This window comes from Motacilla alba, chromosome 1, assembly GCF_015832195.1.
Source record: "Motacilla alba alba isolate MOTALB_02 chromosome 1, Motacilla_alba_V1.0_pri, whole genome shotgun sequence".
In the NCBI taxonomy this organism is placed as follows: Eukaryota; Metazoa; Chordata; class Aves; order Passeriformes; family Motacillidae; genus Motacilla; species Motacilla alba.
Genome location: NC_052016.1, coordinates 109,321,623 through 109,345,271, shown reverse-complemented (window position 1 = coordinate 109,345,271; position 23,649 = coordinate 109,321,623). Strand labels below are relative to the sequence as shown.

The 23,649-nt window shown below is 38.8% G+C and overlaps 1 protein-coding gene across 9 annotated transcripts in view; it reads left to right on the top strand.

Annotated features, from left to right (window-relative positions):
- SH3KBP1 (SH3 domain containing kinase binding protein 1) overlaps positions 1-23,649 on the top strand; it is a 213,236-nt gene that overhangs the window by 91,567 nt on the left and 98,020 nt on the right. For 6 of the 9 annotated variants that reach the window (XR_005257534.1, XM_038142201.1, XM_038142178.1 and 3 more), the window contains one exon: positions 17,334-17,440. Coding sequence is in view for 8 of the 9 variants with exons in the window: in XM_038142201.1 (XP_037998129.1) it covers positions 17,334-17,440 (107 nt within the window). In the remaining variant the exon portion in view is untranslated. Of the gene's footprint in view, positions 1-1,944; positions 6,050-17,331; positions 17,441-23,649 lie in introns of those variants that run through there. The other 3 variants (XM_038142244.1, XM_038142234.1, XM_038142250.1) reach the window with 2 other exon arrangements.

Sequence of the window (23,649 nt, the reverse complement as noted above, 5' to 3'; positions counted from 1 at the left end):
GCTGGAAATCAATAATGCCAGAAAAACAGTAAACCTGATAATGTGCTTTCAAATGCACAAAAAACATTTTGCCCACTTTCACAAATAAAACTAATACTACTGATCAAATGCTTCAGCATAAGAGCTGGTAATGGTTTTGTAGCAGACTGTATGATTCAGAAGGAGAAAGTAGTGAAGGGTGTACAGATGCCATTAAAAAGGCTACTAAGTTGGTGAGGTATGAAACCAGCCTGCCTGCCTTGCCTGGCATCTGGAAAGTGTGGAAATCTCCTGTCTAAGGAAAACAGAACAAAAAATGAAAGGACAGTAAACTCGAAGGAATTGCTGGGTTCAACGTAAAAAGCTCCAGCGCTTTGGTTAACATGATGCTAAGGAATCTTAGGCAGAGTTCTGGTGCAAGTTTTTGGTGGGAGCCAAGTGCTTTCACCTGGGGAGAGAAGTAGTTTGTGTAATGCTGCTGTGGAGGGAGAAAAGACAAAGATTGAGGAACGTTTTGGTGGCAGGGTCAGAAGGGGATCTTGCGTGCCTTTGCATCCTTGGATAGAATTAGCAGAGCTGTGCAGCTGGATTCCAGGAGTTTGTTAATTTGGCAGGAGCACAGATCAGAGCTGACATGAAGTCATCCCTACTCACAGCGCGTTGGCAGAAGTGGAAATGGTTGTGGCCCTAGAGGCAGGGCCAAAGGGTATTGAGGTGAAGAGTCATACAACTATGACATGCCCAGATGTATCAGGGAGTGGGGAAATCTGGGTTAGCTGCTGGATGAGGGACTTGCAGCAAGCAAGACAGAAGAGGGTTGTGATAGGAAGTTCTGTACAGCTTAGGAGTTGGCATTTAGTACAGTGTATTAAGACAGGGTTACTTTTGTACAGAAGCCTTTCAGTGTCTAATTTAAAATACATGAAAACATGATCCCTTCAACAGGAGACAGAATGTTTAGTTTGTTCATCGTTTGCTATTTTGAGAATGATGGAAATTAAAGGGCAGACAAGCTTTTATTATAAAGACTGCAAACCCAACTAGCACATGTTCTGCAGTCAGGTTGTAGGAAGTTCTGTGCCAAAAACTGAGTAAACAAGTGTGAACTGACCATTTCCAGAAGCAGGTAGAGTGGTTAAAATCTAGCACATGAGTTTGTTTGAACTATGCCTTTGCCGTGTTTTGGGGCTTCCCCACCATTTGTGTTGTGAAATTCAATGCTTGATGCAAGAGTGACACACTGCTCAAATGGTTATTTGAAGTTAATGTTTAGAAACATAATGCAAGCTACATTATCTTTGGGACCAAAAAATATTTATTGTGGAACTGGACCACTTTCTGGCAGTCTGCAGTGTAAAGACACAGATCTTTAGTAGCTATTTCATTGTGTAGGGTATTAAAGGTTTTATTAGATCTTCAGTTTTTCAGTGTAAACACTGGACCAAGCACCGAGAAACTACTACTACACTGAAGGGTATTATTTTCAATAAGCAGACAACTGATTAGTATACAATATAGAAAACTATGAGGAATTTATTTTCTTCCTTCCTCTTCTTGTTTTTCAAATCCAAAAATGTAGTGTGGAAGACAGAACTGCTTTTGAAATAAAAATGTAACTGTGTCCTTGAAGAGGAAAAGACAAATTTGTCATTAAGAGATTCTTCATAAATGCCATATATCTTCATGAAAACTCAATTGTTAAGGTCCTGTAGGAAACTTATGATAAACCTCATTTCACAATATGAAGGCTCTGATGTCGTTTTCTGAATACACAAATAGTGATTAGCATATGAGAGAAGAGTCCTTGAAACCATAACTGCAAAAACACTGTCGTTCTGTGACATTCTGGAGGCCTTTGCTACCAGGAATTTTATTCTAATTTCCTAATGGAACAAATACTTTTTTAAGAGCATCTGTTTATTTGCCCTATTCCCCTTGATTTTTTTGAACCCTCTGCATGACACCAGCTACAGCTGGCAAAAGAGTAGAGGAACATAATTATTCCATAATTATAGGAACACAATAGTTCTTTTAAACTGAAAGTGGAATAGGGGAATTAGTGCTTCTGACTGAATGAAAACCTCAGTTCTGAGAGGCAACAGGCGGTGGCCAAACCACAGAGGTGTGCTGGCCAGTCAGGCAGTGCCTGTGCTGCTCTGAAGCAGTGCAGCACTATCCCAGCTATCCCCTATCACTTTCCCAGCTGTGCAGGTGTAGGATACAAGTGGAAGCTGGGGCAAGATGTGGCGGGAGCAGGCTGAGGTGATTAGAAGGCATTGGGTGCTGTGGGAGGATGGATTGTAGGAGAATAGAGATAGTGCTGAAGGCAATCTCACCCCTGAGGAGCTGCAGCTGTCCTGATTACCAAAGAGTAGGAACAGCCCTGCCCTTCATAGGCCACAGCTTTGTCCAGTAAGGATGGGTGTTAAAAAAGAGTGGGTTAGCTGGTTGAGGGGAGAGTTGGAGGTTGTTGGGTGTGCTGTGAGGAGGAAGGGTCAGGCAGTTGTGCAAGGGACAAGGAAGGGTTAGTATGTGCTGTGAGGGACAGTAAGCATTAGGTGGTTGTGCAAGGGACAGGAAGGAGTCAGTGTTGCAAGAAGCTGCCTGTGGGAATTCACAGGGAGAAGGTATGAAAGTTTTACAGTAAGATAACAAACTGGTGCTAAGCACTGACACCAACAATTGGTGCCCCATACGGGGATGAGTCCTGACAGGGTGCAAATCCATGGTTCTTCAAGCTTCACTAGTTCTACTGCTCATGAAAGAATTATTGGATGCCTTTGGATGTTATGCTCTACATACAAAGATGAAATAATTTAATAACATGGAGGTATACACAGAAGTTTTACGTATTTCTAGGCAGACAAAACAATCCTTTTTTTCACTCACCTCATGTCGTCTTTGTCAAAATAAAATGAAGAGCAAAATTGAAGAAGTTTATCTTCCTGATTTCTCTTTGATGATAAAAATAAACACTTGTTCTGGAGTGTTTTTATTACAATGATGAAGGTTTCATTTCACCTTGTATTTCAGCTACCTTAGTGGAAGTTGTCCAGTTAAGAAGAAAGAGACGAATGGAAAGTGCTAAAGAAAGGCTGTCTGCAGCTCCCTAGTGAAATGCCAATCCTCATAGTTACAGTTCTAGTATTCCCTTTCTTATCCCAAGTGGCATTTGCTGCAGATAAGATTGTAAGGGAGTTTGGCTCAGCCTGGCAAGCTGAAGGATGGGTTACACTAACATGTGGCTTGCAAACAAGGAAAGGCATCAAATGTATGAAATTGGATTTCTGTGGGTTTGCTGACAGCTCACACCTGGTTGCGGTAATAAACTCTGCTCTTGGTATCTTTACCTGTCAAAGACTGACTCAGAGGAAGGAGAATGCCTTTGGGAAGCTTGGTTGGATTTCAGCAGTCAAGCTGTAGACTAGGAAGATTAATGACAGAGAAATAATACAGAGTCACAGGGCACAAGGATTTTAAAGAATAGCCTTAAAATAGGGTGACAGCATAGCTCAGGTTGAAGGCACCTCTGGAAAAGGTCTGGGCTAGCCCTCTGCTCAATCAGGGACAGCTAGAGCCAGTTGCCCAGGGTCATGTTCAGTTGAGTTTTGAGTATCTCCAAGGATAGAGACTCCACAAACTCTCTGAGCAACATGTGCCACTGTGTGATCACCCACACAGTCAGGAAACCTAAACAAAAACAACAACAACAAAAAATCAGGAAAAATGTTGGCTATATTTCATTAACCGGAGATCCTGGTCCAGTCCTAGTCCATCAAAATCACTACTTTCCTACTTTCCTGGCTGCTGACCAAATAGAAATATACTGTAGAGACAGGAGCTTGTAGTCTTGAATGCTCAGGGCACAAGTTGTAAGTTATTGCAGATTGAAGCCGCACTGTGTCCCAGGCTAGGATCTTGAAATGAGAACTTGCTCTATATTTACTAAAAATGTCATTGTGCCTGGAAAAAAAATGGACAGGATAAGAGGATAGCAGGAAAGGCTGAGGGGAGTATGTTGTGGATAGGGTGACAGCACAGGTGAAAAGGCTAGCAGGAGTAAATGTTGCCCATAGAGTCCATTAGCCCATGCCAGAAGACTTGAAGGTCCAAGCCATGTTGCTGTATTGCAGTGTTGGGCACTGCTGCAGTGTCTTCCTCTCTTGCCAGTGCTCTCCTATTAGAGGAGCATCTCAAGCACAGATGGCTCAGGAAAATGTCCTGGGCTGGCCTCAGGAATGCTCTGTATCCTTTAACTGGTAACTTTGAACACAGAAGATTGTAGCGCTTTATGTGTATTTCTTTTAAGACCACACAGCTCCATGCTGGACAGCACTGAAACAGTTTAATTTTCTGTTGCCTGTCTTCAAAAATTTTCTTGGGTGATTGTGCTATCAGTCCTTTATTTCTCACTTTCATAGCACAGTAGTCATTTAAAGCAGAGGATGCAAATATATAGACCAAAGAATAAAGTGATGAGAAATCTGAATATGTGCAGGCTAACTAAGAGATAAATCTAGCCCTGGAAATAAGGACAGGTGGCCTGAGTAGAAGAAAAAAACTTAGGTGAAAATTTGAAGATAACAGTGATGCCTTTTATAAAGAAGCTATTGCTGTATCGTTTGAAATCAGCAGAGAATCAGTCAGAGGAGAGAAGGCAGATGATAAATGATTCATTTTCTTTCCTCCTCCTTGAGATTCCTTTCTTTGCCAGCTTGAGTTAACAGATGTCTTAAAGATAATGAATTCACAGGAAAGAAATGCAAGACAATGGGCAGCCAAGACAGTATTCTGATAGTCTAAATATTTTGTTCTTCATGTATTATCAGCAATTGAATCTCAAAATCTAGAAAAGCTCTTGTATTAAGGAAGGGCTTTGCTCACAAACACTTTGGTTCAATGAGGCTTTCGATGAGAAATGGTTCTGTGTTTGAACTATGATCTCTTTTGTTCATTGTGATCCAGCCTTTGGTTACAGGCAAGTCAGCTGGGCCTGGGGAAACATGAAGACTGAATTTCTGTTGTGCTATACATCAAATAAAGTCTTTTTGTAGAACTTTGTGATCTTTGGTGAGAATGAATTCAAAGGACACATCTTTAATGGTATGAAATCTTTCAAGCTTAGTTCAGTGCAGTCTGTTTTCAGCTTTGGTAGGGGACCATTTCTCTGTAGTCATTATTCACCAGGTGGGATTCTTGCATTAATATGCTAATCCCTCTAGGGATGGGAAAGTACCACCCCCCAGGTTTGTGTTGAAGATGCCAAAGCATACTTTAAGAATACTGAGACTTGTTACAACGAATATTTTGCAACCAAAACAAACATGACAGTGTATTTTTTTGGGGTTTCTATATTGAAAACACGTTGCATTTAAAGTACCAGAAGCAGAATAAGATGTGAAGTAATTACTCTGACTCAAAAGGGATTATTCTTTATTATTCTTTAAGAGAAAGGCTAGATACGTTGGTGAATATCTTGTCATTTATGTGTATCTCTGTGCTAACTGAAGTGCAAACTGAAGGACTGAGGGCTCTCAAGTGGCTGCCAATAGTGAGCACTGTGAAAGTACCAAGGGGCCGTGTTTGCAGAGTCACTCCTTGCTTGTCTGCAAGCACATGTGTTGCCATGAAGTGCTAAGTTCTGTACTGCTGTGCTGGTCTGCAGTTAGATGGACCCTCTGTCTTCCTCCGTTTCCACACACAAATTTGGCTTTGTTCACTAAGCTGTGTGGAGTTCAGAGGTCTTTTACATGCATACATATCCATTGCAAATTGATTTACAAGAACATGTTTACACTCAGAGTGAAGGCCAAATGGTCATCAGATTTGCTGTCATTCCAGCTCGGGGTTAAACTTCATCTGTTGGAAAAGGATATAAAACAGTGCTGTGTTTGCTTTAGCCTGTTGCTACAGAGTCATCGTCCTACCTTAGTGCACTCTTTTTAAAGTATAAATGCTTTCTTTGTCTTTACAAAAAGTTGTTTAAATTGCAGTTTTAGTGCAGGCTTCATCTCTCTTACTGGGTTGTAAGATACTGAACATCTGTGAAACCACAGAATGACAAAACTGGGTAAGTGGTCTAAGAGCACTTTTTCCTCCAAGAAAAAAAATAAAAAAGGTTAAGTAATAAGTTACTTAAAGGGCTATTTCTGTAAATAAAAAAGCATGAATCATCTCAGACGCAACTAAATTATCAGATATTTTGCTTGCTTCATCATCTGTCTTGCAAGGCAAAAGATATTGAATTACACAAAGCCTTAAAAATACTTATATCAATCTTTCCTTGCAGCATGAAGACATCAAGTATCTTTTGTGAGCTGCTTGATTTGAAATTTTTGTCTGAGATATGGAGTCACAGACTTACTTTGGTAATTTTTTCCTCTTAGGTGTTGCTAGATGCTTAAATAAAGTTTTCTGTATTACTGGATTTGATTACTCAATAATGTAAGCAGCACATTATTATTGGCTGATGAGAACAGCCTGTATTCATATTAGTGCCCAGCTGTTGGCTTTTGTGGAGATATTCAGACTGATATTAGTAGATGACTTACTATTTACAAATGACTGTGTCAGGATATGGTGTGGCTCATAGTAGCTCATCATAAGCAAACATGCTACTGCTATTCACAACATAGAGAATCATTCTAGCCCTGAGGACAAATATGAACATTAGCCTGGAAGTGGAAGTTGGCTGGGGCTGCAGCTGGGCTGTGGGAATGCAGCTGAATGCAAGGCATGACTGGGAGTGTAATTTGAAATTCCTTGATCGTTCAAGGGCTGCCAATGGAAGCTGCATACTTCACCTGTTCCCCTTCTCCAAACAGTACACAGACTAATCAGAAAAAGTTGATTGATCTTTTGAAGGCAAGATTTTGGTGGATATTTGTACCTGTAGTAGTGATGAACAGCGCGTGATAAAAGGGCTGTAAAAAGTGTTGATCCCTCAGTTCTGTGGGAGTCACTGGCTGCTGTCTTACCTGTTAGCATGTCATATTTCAGTTGCTTTTCTGGTCAGGGGCTTTCCTGTTTCCCTTTATTTCACAAAGCTTTCTTGAGTAAGGCTGTTTCTTGTATTGTATTGTAGCTTCAACATCTGAAGAGGGCTGTGGTGACACTGGAGGGTGTACTTGGGCCTCTAGACAAGAGTGAACACCATATTGAGACATGACAGTGCTTCCAGTGACTAATGGAGCAATTATAGAGTTTGACTGTTGCTTTTTGTGTAACAAATATGAAAGTCTTTAAAGTCATGAATGATCAGTGGGCTGAGATTGCAGCAAGGTTTTTAGAAACCTTTATGTGTTCATAATGCTTAATGAAAAGCATTTTAAAATGTTCTTTCAAATTGATGGAAGAGAATTGTAGGCTGATTATGCATATCTCTGGCTGTATAAACAGCTGGAAAATAAGGTTAAACCTATGACTGTTGTTATCCTACAGTCTTAACCTGTATGTTGTATAATATTAATACAGAACGTGAAATATATTATTGGAAAAGTATGTAGTAGTTGTAAATCTTGTGGGTAATAAAGCACTAGGAGTATATTACAAAAATTGTCTGCATTTTTTTTTTCATACCTTTGTAGTGGTTGCTTTTTGTTATGGAGAAGAAGTTACAGGAGAACATTTTCTTGTACTGACATTTTTAAGCACTGTGATTGATACATGTATTGCTCAAACTCACTCCCATCATTTTCTGCCCTCATAAATAGACTGTATCTCTATCATCCAAGCATCCTTGTTATTCTAAATTGGTATATTTCATTATTGTAAAGACAAAAATGCATCTTTGCAGGATTTAAGGGCCTTTTTTATTCAGGCAGGAAAACAGAATAGTTAAGGAAGCAATGAGAAAAAAACTGGGTAAGAAGGGTGTTGTATAGTTGTGAAAAAGTGTTTTGAGTTGAGCACATTGAGCCTGGTTTTGGGCCACTTTGGGCCAGTACCTTTTCTTGAGGTTGTACGATGCTCTGTGGTTTTGGTTTTCCATTTATGCAGGATTTGTGTGGTTGGTTTAGCATTAATTCTTGCAGTCAAGGAAATCCCTTACACTCAGGGCTCTAAACCTCTGAATGTGCTTGGGAGCCGAGGATTTTGAGGAATAAAGCCTGCTTTCCGTGAGAACTAAAGCTACAAGGCAGTGATGGCAGAATTGAATGCTATACCTTTTGGCATTTTTGATTAAAAACCCTCTTGATAAATTACAGCTTTTTGACTGTGTTAAAATCTTTTGAAAAAAGAAAAAGGAAGAAGACCAAAAGTACATGATTTGTTTGTGGCATCTTTTGAAAATTACACTACTTTAAAAAGCTAAATTGCTGGCAGCCTTCTTACCATGAGCCATCACTCTCAATATTTCATTATTTTAGTAAAAATGAATGCTTATAAATGCCACAGAGACTTGTTTAACTGATGAGAACAAGTAAAAATATACGGGAAAATTTCTGTGGCATTCAGAGTTTCTCATGACCACAAAATTGAAAATGCTGCAGAGCTGGCTAGATGCAGGTATTGCAGAACTGTGCCTCCTCTTTTTCTCCAACCTTGCCTGGGGTGGCTTTTCTCCCCCTGCACTGTATATGTAGGCTGACTTGCCAAAACAGCCTTTTGTTTCTTTTTTTCCATTTGTTGCTCGGTTTTGGAGGATAATGATACACATCTGATCTGGTTGATCAGAAATATTTCTCCTCCACTTGTGGAGGGAACTATCCTGTGTGGATCCTGTGCCAATGCTGATTTCTGAACTTGTGGGACAAAGAATGTTAATTTTCACTTTCATTACTGAGGTACCTTTCAGGTAGCCTACCTTCTGCTCTGCCATCACAGAGCTAATGGTGCTTGGGGTGGTAGAGTGCCAGCAGCAGCAGGAATAATTGATTTATTTCAATTTAACATATTTCTTTATTGTTGTTCTGGACATTGTGAGACACAAAGCTGTGTTTCGTGTCAGGTACATACAGGCAGCGTGTGTGCTTGTGATTGTGATATGTGTGGAAACTGATCATGGGACAATTAAAGGGTGAATTCTAAAAAATAACTGAGGGAGTAAAGCATGGAGGAAGGCCTTTGAACCTATCCTTTGATCACAATTAACCTTTATAGCATCTGAACTAAAGCTTTAAGGATGTTGCTGCTGGACAGGAACTTTCTGCACATAGCTGAGCATTAAACAGCTTTGCAATAATAACCTTTTGAAGTATAATTTTAGAATATTGCTTGTAATAAGAAGCTTTGAAAATATAAGTTTAGAATATGTGTAATGGAAATATGCTTATCTCAACACCTTAGCAAAACAGTAAAAAGCAGCTTGAGAAAGGAAGGTGAACATCAACCCAAGGATTGATAGTTTCGACCAAGGGAAGCTGGACATCACTGCTATGAGATTTATAGTCTTTGCAATTAAAAGGTGGGCCCACATCTGGAGTCTGGACCGCACCAGCTGGGAGACCTCTTTCTTCTTTCGGAAGTCGGACCCCGCCATCTGGGGATACTCCTTTCTGGGGTACATCCTGAGAAAAACTAACTCACAATAGTGTATAGAATTGTGACGTAAAAATTGGGAATAGAAACTGCTGAAAAAAAGCTTATGTGCACCCCTATAAATATCTGTACGCCCCAACCATCGGCGTGCAGCTGGAGGGAAAACTTCCCCCACTGTACCCAGCGCTGTTTTGCTCATACTTTACCACATTAATTAATAAATTGATTGCTGCTTGAATATTGGCCTAGTCAAGCTTCTTATTTATAACAACATGTATTCCCACGTTCTTGTGCAGCCCTCAAATACTAAAGTATGGCATACATGCCCTTTAAGACAGCAGGCTGTTTTGGATTATAGAGTTTCCATGATGGTAGCTGAGAAATAATAACAAATCTGAACACGAGGAGTGCAATTGAGGGCTCCTCCTGGGGCCTTTTCCTCTTAGCAGAGCTGAAGGACAGGTGGTTGTGTAACCCTGCACGCTGAGCTGCAGCGTGTCGGCAGCCCAGGGAGGAGTCCTGCCAAAGGCCTGTTCTCCACGGGGTTTTGAAATGTCATGGCTTAATTGCCATGGGAGACACATGCCTGAGTGCTCCTGCCCAAGTGACTGCTCAGGGTCTCGGTGGCCGCGTTGCAGAATGAGACCCTTGGCCCCACACTGGCTGAGTCATTTTCCCAGTTTACCAGGGCATCTCTTAGCTTCCTAGTGTTATCTTTCTAGAATTCAGGATTTGTCTGTGTTTCAAGGCAAATTTAATGTCGTTTCCTAGGCTTTAGGAGCACTGCTCAACTGGAAAGTGAAGTGTTTGCTGTTTGTGGATGTGTTACTAATTTTTGTTTAGTTTTGTTGCCTTTAATGGCAAAATGGACAGATTGTACAGATATTCTAGAGGAAAATAAAATTCTAGATGAAGAATCTGACTGATGTCCTAGATGCCAAATATGAAAAAGAGTTGGTTTTTGTTGAGTTGTTGATTTATTGCATGTGTTCATTTTGTAATAGCTCTCATGACTGCAGCAAGCAGAAAAGTCGTTGCTGTATTTTTTGCATCTTTTCAGCATTTCTTGAAGCATTTGTTTAATGTATGTTGTTACTTGTTGGAATGAAAATAAAATGTTGACAATGGTGGGTTTTTCCCCCTGCTAAGAGAGGCTTTTTTGAAATTGATCTAACAGAGGTGAGAGTAAGACCTGCAATGTAATTCATTGCAGAGAGATTGAAAATCTGTTGAGAAGCATGGATACTCTGGTATCTTAAAATGAAGTAGCACAGTTGTTAGCAATCTTTAAGAAAAAGTCATACTTTTTAAAGGTGTTTGTGAACCTCTTTAGTTAAGTTGGCCAGAAGTCAGCTTCAAGGCATCAAGCTGGTAGTATAAAGCTAATGCTTTTGGAGAGTACTGTGGAGGAATCCATGTGGTTTGAGTGCCTTTGTTATAGTGAGGAGAACATAACAAAAACTGAATATGCACAGTGGTTTTGCAATTTAGAGCTATTTTATGTCATTCACTGTGTGTTTGAAGTGCTGATGTGTACAGGCAGTTTAAGCTATGTGAATTATGTGATGGAACATACGAGAAGTGGCAAAGATGTAACAGCAACTCATGTTTGCTTTTGGTTTATTCAAATGTTTTCTCTAGAGATCAATGTAAAAAAAACAGCAAAGACCCAAGTAGTTGGCCACTATCTCAAAATTTAGCTCGGGGGATAAAATTTTTGGGATTCTCCCATGATATCATGATGTATATGCAATGAGAGTGGCAAGAGAAAAGACCTGTTCGGGCCATTTGCGAATCTTGTGTTGCTGTACTTGCATTTTTAAACTTGGTCTCTCATCCAAGAAAGAATATTTCAGGTTTGTATATTCCTTCTTGTTCTTTAGAAAATCTAATTTATTGCTACAAATATCTACTGTCTGCAGTATTTCTTGAAGCTATTTAGATGATGAAGTTTAAGAGGTACAGGTACTAGAATTAGTATATTTGATAAAAAAATCACATTTTCAGTTCTGCCTGTGGTTGAGTTTACTATGTAGTTTAATACTAAATTTTACACTTTCTTTCTTAAAGATAGATTACAAAGTATGTAGCCTGCATGCACTGTCCTAGGGCTCCTGTTAGTTTGGAGTTGCTTTGTCTGATTTGCTGGTGATAATTTAACTGCATCCTTGATTAAGTTTCTATTCCATTTATCTGCATTTTAAAACTTTCAGATTAAGAAAGAAAAAAATGTTGGCATTGTATGGTTAAACTGGAAGTGTGGAAGTGTCTTTTGAGTTTATTTAAAGTTATTTATCTAATGTTTCCTTCTGCTTTCGGTTAGGCTTAAGTGGTGATCTCAGCCTCACTAGTATTGTGGTTCTGTCTGTCACATGCACAAGCCTGGCTCCAGCTGTGGCATATGGAATTAACTTCCTAGTTAATTTACAATTTTCTCCTAAAAGCTTTTGACCACTAGTACTACGATTTTGCTGTAAGTTGCTTCAGTTAATTACTGCTGTTATGCAGAAGAATTATACCCATTAAAAGGCCTGATTACTGCTGCATGGTTTTAACAAAAGAATAAATGAATTGAACAATGAAGCTTGCTGTTATTCTGACAGTGCATATGTGTTAAAATGTGATGGTGTTAAAAAAAAGGTGTCTTCCAGCCTTTCAGGTTCCTCACAGACAAATCTTGGCCATAAAATCCAGAGCAGCAGCCAGATGGCTGAAACTTGGAAGTGTTGCTGTGGAGTCTAGCGAGAGAAAACACTCCTGGGTAACAGTAGAACATTAACACACTCAGAGTAATACCTTACTAGCAGTGATGCTGTACTGCATTGTGGCCTAATTGTGCTCAATGGAGTCCTGCAGTCTCTGTGATTTAGCTGCACATGTCAAAGCAGGGCAATTCCCAGTTCATCTGCCTGTAGAAAAACACAGCAGCTTTATATAACCCGTTTGAGAGAGTACTGGAAGAACCTCAGATATTCTTTCTCCCCTCACCTCCTTCAGTTTATCTTCCTCTTCTCTGGCATATCAATGTCACAAATTCAAACGAGACCAGAAAACCCAAACTAAGCAACCCCCTCGCACAAACACATCTTCACCCCCCAAATGTATTTCCCCACCCAATATTCCCTCCCATCTTAGTTCTGTTTTTTGCTAAACAGGGAAGGGACCTCAGCAGGTGTTGTTTGTCATCCATAAAGCCATTCACCTTTTAACAGCATGTAGATGATGAGGGAGTTGGAATTGACATGTCAAACCACAGGTCAGAATTACACTGCCAAAGCCCTCCGGGAAAACAAGGAAATGGGAACTTGACCATTCTGGTGCCTTCTAAAATCAGAATGGTGTTTTGCTAGTGGGTGGGGATAAGAGGATGGAGTCCTTGTGCTGTGGAAGATAGTGACACAGTCCACATTAGAATTTAGTATGACTAAGACTTTATCGGAAGTCTTATAACACTACCTTCAATACATTTGAAGCAATTAAAAAAGTTAACATTTTTAATGCTGTTTGCTCTTAATTAGGTAGGTTTCTCAAAAGCATCTAACTTTTGGAAGGAAGTTTGCAGTCCTACCTTTTTTCTTAACATGTGCATTTTGATACACACAGTTCTCATGTATAACTCATATTTTGCTTCTGCTTATTGGTGGAAAGGAATTGGCTAAAACAAAGGGGGAAAACTCGTTTTAGAGTGTTCCCCTTTAAATTGTCTTAAGCCAAGACAAAATTTCAGTTATTTAAAAAACCAAAAAGGTGATACAGTAAGCACCAAGGCTGGCTGTGCAAAGCAGCTGTACCATGCAAATCTATACACCTATATGTGTATAAGTCATCCTTAGTTATGCAATAGCTGCCTTTTGTCTTTTTACACATTAAATTTAGAACTAGTTTCTAGCTGAATCATATCAAAGCCCAGCTTGTCTAGCCAGGAGACACTGAACTGAACCAGTTCCACCCAGTTACAGATACAGCTCTGAAGATGGAAGAATCGAAAGTCAAACAGACTGATGGGCAGATAATGCCATGTGCAGGAAGATCTGAAATAGAAGACAGGAAATTTCTTAATCTTGTCATTTTTGTCCTAATAGTGCAGCAGGACAGGCTACAAAGACATTGGCATCAGGGAAAATTAGACTCTACAGAAACCACCATATAACCCACTCACACATGCACATGTCTGTGTAAACATCTGTTTCATGACACAGGTTTTAAGTTGAAAAAAAAGGGTAGTTGGGATTTGAGAATTCCAGTTAACTTTAAAATAGTTCACTTCCTATCTACATTGCTGCTGCTGTGCTTTTCTGTGACTCATGAGCTGTCAGTTTGTGCCCTTTTATGGGTCTGATGGCAGCACGTAAGTGCCAGTTCCGATTTTTTTAGTGTAGCATTGCCTCAGCTCTTGATGCCCCTTTGAATGCCAATGTGCTGTCATTGCCCCTTCTTTGCTGCTAATGCCAGAGGAGCATTTAAATGTATGGAAATGATGCTCTCTCTTGCATGTTTACAGCTGGAGGAAACCCCTTTGTGGTCTCCTGCTGTCAGAGGCAAAACCACCATTTTAAGGATCCAATCAAACACCACTTAGATTACACCTCAAATTAGACTTGTGCCCTCAAAGATTTATTTGTTTGCTTATTTGTTTCAAACTTCTAAATATAAGTCAATAATTCCTTTTTCCATTTGACCTAACTTTAGACCTTTTGAAGTTAGCCACACCAGTAGAAAAGCCAGCCACACCAGTAGAAAAAGGGCTGTAGAGCTCTTCATCTCATGTTCTTCTCAAGGGCGCCAGGCATTAGCATGCAGATAGGGACCATCAGCACCTTCTCCTTAAAACCAAAGGTTTTAAGACCTAATGCAAGACAACAGACCCAGACAGACTGCTGGGTCTGTTGTCTTGCATTAGATCAGAGAGAACAACTAATTGGTGCATAGAATCTGTCTCTTGCTGGCTAGCTACTCCTCACTTAGGTGTTTCTTTAGAGAAAGATTTGGAAGGAGAGGGGAGAGCCGTGAGGCAACTAGGAGACTAACAGAGATAAATGCAGGCTTTCACTAAATTTTGTATACAGTAATAAAATAACTTTATGGATTGGGAGGGGAAAGGATTCATACAGCTGTATTATTAACATCCAGAACTGTGTTTATTTCTTACTCTCAAAAATATTCTCCAAAGAGTCGCACGATATTTATTATTAAATAGCATGACAACTGCCATCTGTCACATCAGGAAACATCAGCATATCGGTTGCTACTTGATGTTAGAAATCATAGTGGGAATGCTATTTTTAGGGCAAATAGCCAGCCTCTCTTGCACAATGAAAGAAGCCCTCAATATAGAAGATATTTATTACATTTAAGTTATTTGGAAGGCAGCTGTGTAAAGTTGTCAGTTAGGACCATTTAATTTAGATAGTGAAGAATGAGACAGCATTTTAGGTGGGAAAAAGAGTCAATTTGAGTGAGTTTAGTTACACTGCATTAGGGTATTAATTTTAACATTTAAAAAGCTGCCACTCATGCAGGATTGCAGCGGCTGTGAAAAATATCAGAAAGCTAAAATCAGTGGATTCCTTTCTACCTTCTTTCTTTAGTTTCAATTACTAGATTAGGAAAAAAGTCTGTAACTTTTTTATTACTATTCACTCTAGAGCAGGATTATCAAGAGATGTAGAACAAAAAGTAGGCTCACCATAAAATCTACTTCTGTAATTTAATTTCAGATTAAAACCACGCTTGGAATATGTTTCCACTTTCAACTTTGGTGTACATTGAGCATGTTTAACAGTAAAGAGAAATAGCATAAGAGAAAGTACATTTACTTGTGTAGAGTGCCTTTATATATTTGTGTGGATACATGTATATAAGTTATATGAAATAAGATGGTTTATACAATGCACATCTTCTAGAGAAGAGAGACTAGTCAGAGAATTCTGTGTTTTGAATAAATTCTCTCTTCCTACCTTCTGCTCCTCCACCACATTCCAACACAGTCATGATTCATATCAGCAAGTTGTACTTCAGCTAACAGAGGCTAAGCAGCCAGCTTAGCAACTTAATTTAGGGAAGCTCTCTCATCTCATACAACTATAATTACATGTAAGCCAGCAGATCTGGCAAACGAACCTCTGGAACAGAGTATTTTCACTTATTTCTTTTAAAACTCTGATGGCAGAAGTGTCAAATAAGGGGTCTTTCTCAAAGCTGTGGATTCACAGCCTGGACATCCAAGCTAGAAGAGAAAGATTACTGTGAACATCATTTCCAGTGCCCGAGAGATCATCAAAATTAGTCTGTCTTAACCTTACTAACTCAATTGCAGTGGTTTCCCTTCTATTTTCTTTAAGCTAACATTAGTGCACCTTACAAATATGTGTGTGTACAGACATACACACACCCATATATCTGCATGGTATATAAATGTGAGTTCCTGCCTGGTGCAGTAGGAGTATCTCTGAGTGCCCCACCTCCCTGGGGCCTTGGCATGACAGGTGTGAGGCTCTGCAAGTGGAACTGAACAATGGTGACTATGGTGCATCTGCCATGGAAATGTCACCAAGGTGATGTCAGCCTATGTCCTTTGTTCAAACTGCTACCATAAAAAAGTTTAAAAAGGAGGCAGGTCACCATTGTGGAAGACTGTCTTCTGAAGGGAACAGAAAGCCTGATGTGCCAACAGGACCCATTTCTTTGGGAACTCTGCAGTCTCCCTGGGGCCAGGGTTGAAGGTGTGGATGGAAAGGTTCCTACCCTGGTACAGCCCTCAGCTTATTGTCCATTGTTGATTTCTCAGGTAGGCAGTGATAAAGTTGCAGCTAGCAGACTAAGGGCAATCAGGAGGTTGATTATTCAGGGCCTTGAGGGATCAGGAGCACAAGCAGTATTCTTGTGTGTCCTTCCAGTCGCAGGGAATGAGGATGCAAGAAGACACATGAGGCAGCAGATCAACACCTTGCTCTGAGCCCTTCCCTACAAGAAAGACATTGGGGTGCTGGAGTGTGTCAAGTGAAGGGAATAGAGCTGGTGAAGGGTCTGGAGCACAAGTCCAATGAGGAGCAGCTGAGGGACTTGAGATTGATTGACCTGGAGAAAAGGAGTCTAAGGAGGGACTCCACCACTCTCTGTAATTACCTGAAAGGTGTTTGTAGTGAGGTGGGAGTTGGGCTCTTCTCCCTGGTGACAAGAGACAGGATGAGAGAAAATGGCCTCAAGTTGTGCCAAGGGACATTTAGATTGGATATTAGGAAAAATTTCTTCACAGAAAGTGTTGTCAAGCATTGGAGCAGGTTGCCCAGGGAAGTGGTGTAGTCACCATTTCTGGAGGTATTTAGAAGACCTGTAGGTGTGGAGTTTAGGGATGAGGTTTAGTGGTGGGCTTGGGAGTGCTGCGTTAACAGTTGAACTGAACAGTCTTAAAGATCTTTCCCAACCTAAGCAATTCTATGATTCTGTGAAAAAAACATAAAGAATGGTTAATGAGTTATTTGTACACCTGTGAAAGAGTTGTGGACAAAAAGATACAGCTGAGAGCTTATTTCTTTGTAAGCTTTGGAGCCCTTCCCCATCCCTCTGGTTTCTGGATTTGCCTATTTACCTTGTGTATAGAGCACTAGCCCAGAAGAGAAATGGTAGCAAAAACATCTGGAAAGATTAATTGGGTGAAGTTTGTCCAGCCTGTTATTATGAAGCCAAATTAATTAAATTTTGACTCTTTTTGTAAATTAAACCTAGGGAGATAGACTAAGTATCACAAACATTCAGATTCTGATAACCATGCTCAATGAATAATTTTTTCATCTTTAATAATTTCCCCTGGCTTGTGTTCGGCATGGAATTTTATTTTCATTTTATGATTTCCCTATTTCCTTCATTTCCCTCAGGAGAGAGAAGCAGAAGAAGGAGATGTCAGGTGGCTTTCAGTTACATGCCTCAAAATGAAGATGAATTGGAATTAAAAGTTGGCGACATCATTGAAGTTGTGGGAGAGGTGAGCACAGCTTTAATTGAATCTACATGCATTTCTGACATGTCTTGTGCATGCTAAGCTCCTCAGTGTATAACTTAAACTAGACATTTTTCTTCTCTGCTGTACTGCCCTGTCTGGTTTGGGTTACTTTTGGAGATTAGGGGATGTTGGTTTTTTCCTTATGGATTTTGTGATTTTTTTTTCCCCTGTAGCATTTCTGCTGTTTTATATCAGTTAATGTTTCAGAGTTCTGTTCAGGGAAAGAGCTCCAGGTTTGTGTTACAGAGTTCTTGAGTTTATATCTCTGAAGAACCAAAGATTATAGCAGAAGAAACTTTTCACAGTCTTAGTAAGCCAGCCACAGAGAAAAATTACCTTTGCAAAGTTAAACACATTTAACAAATTTATTTGAATCTCTACTGGAGTTTACCTTTTGTCATCTTTGGCAGCAAATTTTAAGGATTTCATTTTAGTCTTAGTCAGTTTTTTAAAAACCCCTAAAACCAAATAAAACCCCCCAACAAAATATTTAGAGACTCAAGATGCACTTATTTTGGTTAGAACTGGATGTGGAAAATTAATTATACGAGCTGGGAACAAATTATGCAAGCTTGGACAGAGACACAGATTTTCTTTACATGGATGACTCAAGAAATGGTGTTTGCTCTCAATACCTTCAGTGCTTCATTAGCAATTTTACAAATATTTTATTGATAGCATGAGGAACAAAGTCAAAATGATAAGATGCATCCTTTAAGTAGAATACATTTAAACTCTTTTATACTTATTTACTTAGCTTTAAAAAGAAGATTTTAGTCTGCTCAGGCAGCCAACATAATGTGTGTTGCAGTTTATGTCATTTATTTCTAAGATTTTTTCTGTCCTGACTCAGCAGTTAGTAATTCAACATTCATTTTCTTGTCTAGAGTATATAGTTAATTTACTTTTTCCTGCATCTGTCACTTAAGCAATCAAATTGAAAAGAATATAAATTCTACTGTAATCTATATGGTATCCAGCATTTTCTTATACGAGATTAAATTCTCACATCTGAATGTAAGGAGCTTAGTGATCACTGGTTTTGCTCTAACCTAGCTCTGCACATCATTCTTCCCCTGGAATCAGACATGATGTGTCACTTAACCGACCTTATTCTGTCTGTGAGCAGGTTTGTAATGGGGGAATTCAAGGTTATAAGAGCATATTTTGAAGATATTGTAAACTCCATCTTATAATGAGTTTCATGACATCACATGAGTTGTTTTCGTTGGGCAATTTGAGGTATATTTCACCTCACATGGCCTCACAAATACTACTTAAAACTTTTAAGTCTGTGTCTTTTTAGAGTAAATTGATGGAATAAAAACTTTTCCTAGTATCCAGCCAACAAATTAACTCTGCTGAATGAATTATATGATTAAATAATTTAGATGACACACTAAGCGTCTCTTATGGAATGTATCTAATCTCTTGTTAAATTTGAAAAACTTAATTATACATACCTGATTTATTTATATCCAAAAGAGACTGAAAATACCAGCATTAAAATTGAAAAATGTAGAACTATAAAAGACAAACATTCCATCTACTTGCATGCGTGTGCTTATAGTTAAGGGCATGCTTTTTGAAACCCACTTGGGTTTCTCTTTTGGGTGAAAATAGATTAGCTGGTGGAACAAGGAAAATAGGAAATTAAATAGAAATTCTTAGTGTTTCAGGAAGTATTGTTGTGGGACCTTTATTTTCCAATATGGTTGATGCTAAGCAGTTGATGTTGAACACTTGCTGTAGCTTCCTCTTCTGCTGTTATCATAATAGTATTAATTCCTCGAAAAAGTGGAGCAGAATGTGTATTTTGAAACAGGAACTTTATTTGATGCAGAAAGTTGCACCAGTGAATGTGCTGGTTTAATTGTTAACCCTTCTGCTTTTAAGTAATGCTGCATAAAGAGTCATTGCATTGAAATAGAATTCATAGTGGTTTTGTCATTATAAAATGCTTCTTGTTCCAAATGATAAATATTTGATGTGAGTGACTTATTGTTTAAAAAATATGTGTTCCTCAATTGTGAAAGTTGAGGGATTTTTTTGCAAGGGCCAAAATCATGCTCTTATAGCACAAAACTCCCCCAAAGAACCAGAAAAAGCCTTTCCACATAGGCAACAATTTGAGATAATTCTTGTAAAATACAGGTTTTGTTTATAGTTACTCAGGATTAAAAACTGGGTGATATCTTCCACATTATTTAGAGCAGTTCAGTGTAATTGGAACATTAATGGTAATTCACTTTCCAACAATTTCCAGTTGTTCTTTTCTCTTATCCTATCTTTTTATTCATGATTAGGTCTCAGATTCCCATAGATAGTATTTTTTTGTATCTTCCTAAGTTGTATCAGTTGAATTCATTGGTTTAATTGACTTGGATTAATATTTTAAAATCTCCATGGATTTCTGTTTAGTTGAAAATAAATCGATTCCTAACTGAGTTACAGCGAATAAAACTGGTATTATTTAGGTCAAGATACCATCTATATATCTTCATGTAGTTATTGAGAAAAAACCCCAACATTTTAAAATGTTGCTTCTGGTTGAACAACTCATTAAGCTTTTCCTTTTGCAAAGAAAAGCTAATTGGACTTTGTTATTAAAGAAATGTGTTCTGCTCCTCCTCAAGATCACTGCCTCCAGTACAGCGTTGACAGAAGGGAGCACAAGTCTCAGCTGCCTCCAATAGTGTCCAAGATTTTTTCCCAGATCCCCAGGGAAAAGAGGTTGCACTGGCATCACATGGGGATGTGCTGAAGATAAGGATGTCTTCCCTTCTCCCACCTCTCCATATGTAATAGCATCCAAAGCACCCAGATCCTTCTTCCTGGTGCCAACAGATGAGATAAGATGTTTTGAGAGGGTTTTTGGTCCATAGTAGTGGAAGGTAAATGGAAATTCCTGTTGTGGCAGAAGTGATTTGGGGCTGTAGAATGGATTGACTCAACAGCAAGTGTGGGTTTTAAACTTGTCACCAGATAGAATTCACAGTTCCTACTTGTCCTAAGTAGTTAGAAATTAATTGTAATAAGATCAAGCATTCAACACAACAGATAAAATGCTTGTCAGGTTTCCTTAACTAGAGACACTGATACCCATGAGACATTAATTAACAGACTTAAATTAAAAGTACATTTAAAACTAACATGAGAAGCATTTCCATCATTGTTTATGTTCACATTTATTGTGTGATTGCTACCTTTTTGCTTGTCATTTTCCTACCTCATTAGCTCTAACTCTAATTACAGTTGTTCCAAAATACAACTGTAACTAATTGTCTTATTCAATGCAGATATCTGAATTCCAATTATGTTTCACCCTTATACTTTCATGGGATACCAGCTAATTAACCTGTAGCATGAGAGTAAGGACATTTGGCACATCATTCAAGAGTTCTGAGGCTGCTTGCATTTGGGATTCCTGTCACTGTGCTGCTATGTACCTTTTGGCCTCCTCCTGCTAAAACAGCTCTTTGGCAATGTGTAGTGTGCATGGAGTTAAGGTCACAAGTCTTTGACTGAGACCTTCTGTAATACCACTGAGCTTATTCTTTGACTTTTAGGTAACATTGCCATGTATTATATGATCAAGTCCTACCAGTAACTGTTTTGAAGTTATAAAAATACAAACTGAGTTTTGCAAATCTGTTGCCTCTTATTTGCAAGATTAGTGGATGGGTGTTTTTAGGTCTTGTTGTCAGATAAAGTGATGCAACCCATTTCCAAGAACAAGATAAACTGGGGACTGAGCTGGACTTTTCTTACAGTGGCTTCTTTTGGCATCTGTAGAGTTGAAAGGGGAATGAATATTTAACTGTAGTGAGGGGATGAGCTCTATACAAATATAGAGCTGTATAAATTGCAAGAAAACAGCTGGGAATAAATGCTGGGGTTTCACATCCCTGGGTTACTTTTCTGTGGAATGCTGTGCCAGTTATTCCAGATTCTCTTCTAACAGGTTGTTCAAGAGGATTTCTAAGACTACTTCTTATTTGGTTAGTTCATGTGGTAGGGGACTTTTTTGAGAAAATAAGGGTGCAAGTACTGCTGAGTCTATATAAGGTCATCCAAGTTCTACATGATTGTTTTCACAGTCCCTTAGTTCCTTGTTTAGACGATATTAAAAAAAAAATCAACAAAAACCCAAACCACAAAATCAAACACACAAAAATCCCCAAAGCACTTTTTGACACTTTAAAATAAAGAACCCTGGAGCTGAAAAGATTGCCTAGTACAAACTACTTGTGCAGTTTTTAATTTTTACTTTCTGCACCTGAGTTATCAAACAGTTTCCAGACATATTCTGTTGTACCAGAATCCCAAGGGATGGCTGATACCTTAGGGGCATGGCTGTCTCTGAATGCACTCCCAGAATAAGCCATCAAGTGGCACTGTAGGCATCATCTTCTCTTGAGGTCTTGCTTCCAAAATTTATTTTCCCATTGGTAGTGGACGTGACTTGTTTATTTTGCCTCTTGGGAATCTATGTTTTTAATTTCCTTTCAACATGTGATTGCTTTTGTCCTTTGAGCTCAATGTTTTCCATTAGAATTTATAAACTAAGGGAGCTTTTTTTTCCCTTTGCTTTCTGTGCTCTAGCTATTTCAAAGCAAAGGAAAATCTGTTGACCTTGAGCTTCTCTCTCTTCTGTTGCCTGCTCCTGGCATTGCTTTTGTTCCTGGGACTGTGTTTTAGTTTCAACAGCTCAGAAAGACTCTGTTATGATCCAGGGAGACTTTCTTCCATTTGAAACCTTTCCTGACTCAGAGCTTCCCTCATTTGCCTTAGCTAAGCTGTGAGTAATCTGCCAGCCTAATAGGCAAAGCTGCAGGTTGTAGAACATCTTGTGGAGCACACCAATAGAGGAATTTATTGGAAATACACTTTAGGACAGTGATTCCAAAGAGCTGAACGTTTTAATCATTTAACAACTTTAGCCTATTAATTATATAGCAAGGTGTAAGCAAGCAGCTGTGGCACTCCTAGATTTCCTGGCAAGCAGCTGCTGGTAGAACTTCTTTTCCAGCATAGAGACATGGACTGCTAAATGAAGCTCTCCTCTTTTTAGATTGTTTGGTTCAGCACATGAATGCTGGGCATAAATCAGGACAGAAATGTATAAATTCTGAAAGCACTTTGTTTTAATAACATGGTAACAAATTTTATCGAGTTCGTGCCTCTAGATGGATTACCCCTCCATGAATAATGGATTTTCATTTGTAAGGTTATATTGGCTGTGAATTATTGCAACCTTTCAAAACAAATGGTAATGGAATGCCCCGGTCTGGGATTACTAAACCCTGGAGGTATTTTAGTGTCTTGTATTGTATGGATTCATCTCTAGCTGGTGTGTTTTGAGGCTAAGGATATGTAGCAGGTTTAATGTTTAAAATACTTAAGGCTTTTGATACTTTTGATGGAAATGTCCTAATAAATCTTTGGGAGGCCCAGTTTGACCTCAATCTCTAATGTCTTGCTAACATGATTCTGCATTTTCCTTGTGGAAGACACCCCTGGGTTTTGCTTTAGATTTTTTTCAGAATTTATAGAATTATTGAATACAACATGGTATTTTCAGACAATTAATTTTTCAGTCAGCTGAAAAACCTAAAATAAGCTAATGAATGATCTGAGCATATTCATGTGCAGTTTAGATTTAGCTGTCTAAATATATTTTTATATCTCTATATATATATATATTTCTATACATCTAGATAAAGATCCATAGATCAACACATCACATAGAGTGCTACTTTTAACCGTAAGAAAACTTTAAAGAAAAGTAAGCAGGGAATAGAAAGTAGAAGTAAGAAAACTCTGGAAGAAGTAAGCAAGCAAAAAATTACTTGAGGAAAAGATGGAACTGAATGATATTAGTCACATTATTTGTCAAGTAATCTCAGCATCTTGCAGAGCAGGGATCTTGGGAACTGTGCAAATCCTCTGATTAATCTTCTGGTCAATCAGCTAATGTAGTTATGGTTTAATATTTAGGTCTAATCAATATAGCCACGTGGGAATACTGCATTAGAAAAATTGAAATATTTTATAGCTCAAAAAGTCTTGGCCATTGTGTGTATTTTCTATATAACAATATATTTTTATATGGAATATTACATTTATATCTAATGGTCTTTAGAGATATAATTTGTAGAATCTGAGTGCTGTGTATCATGCAGTTTCAG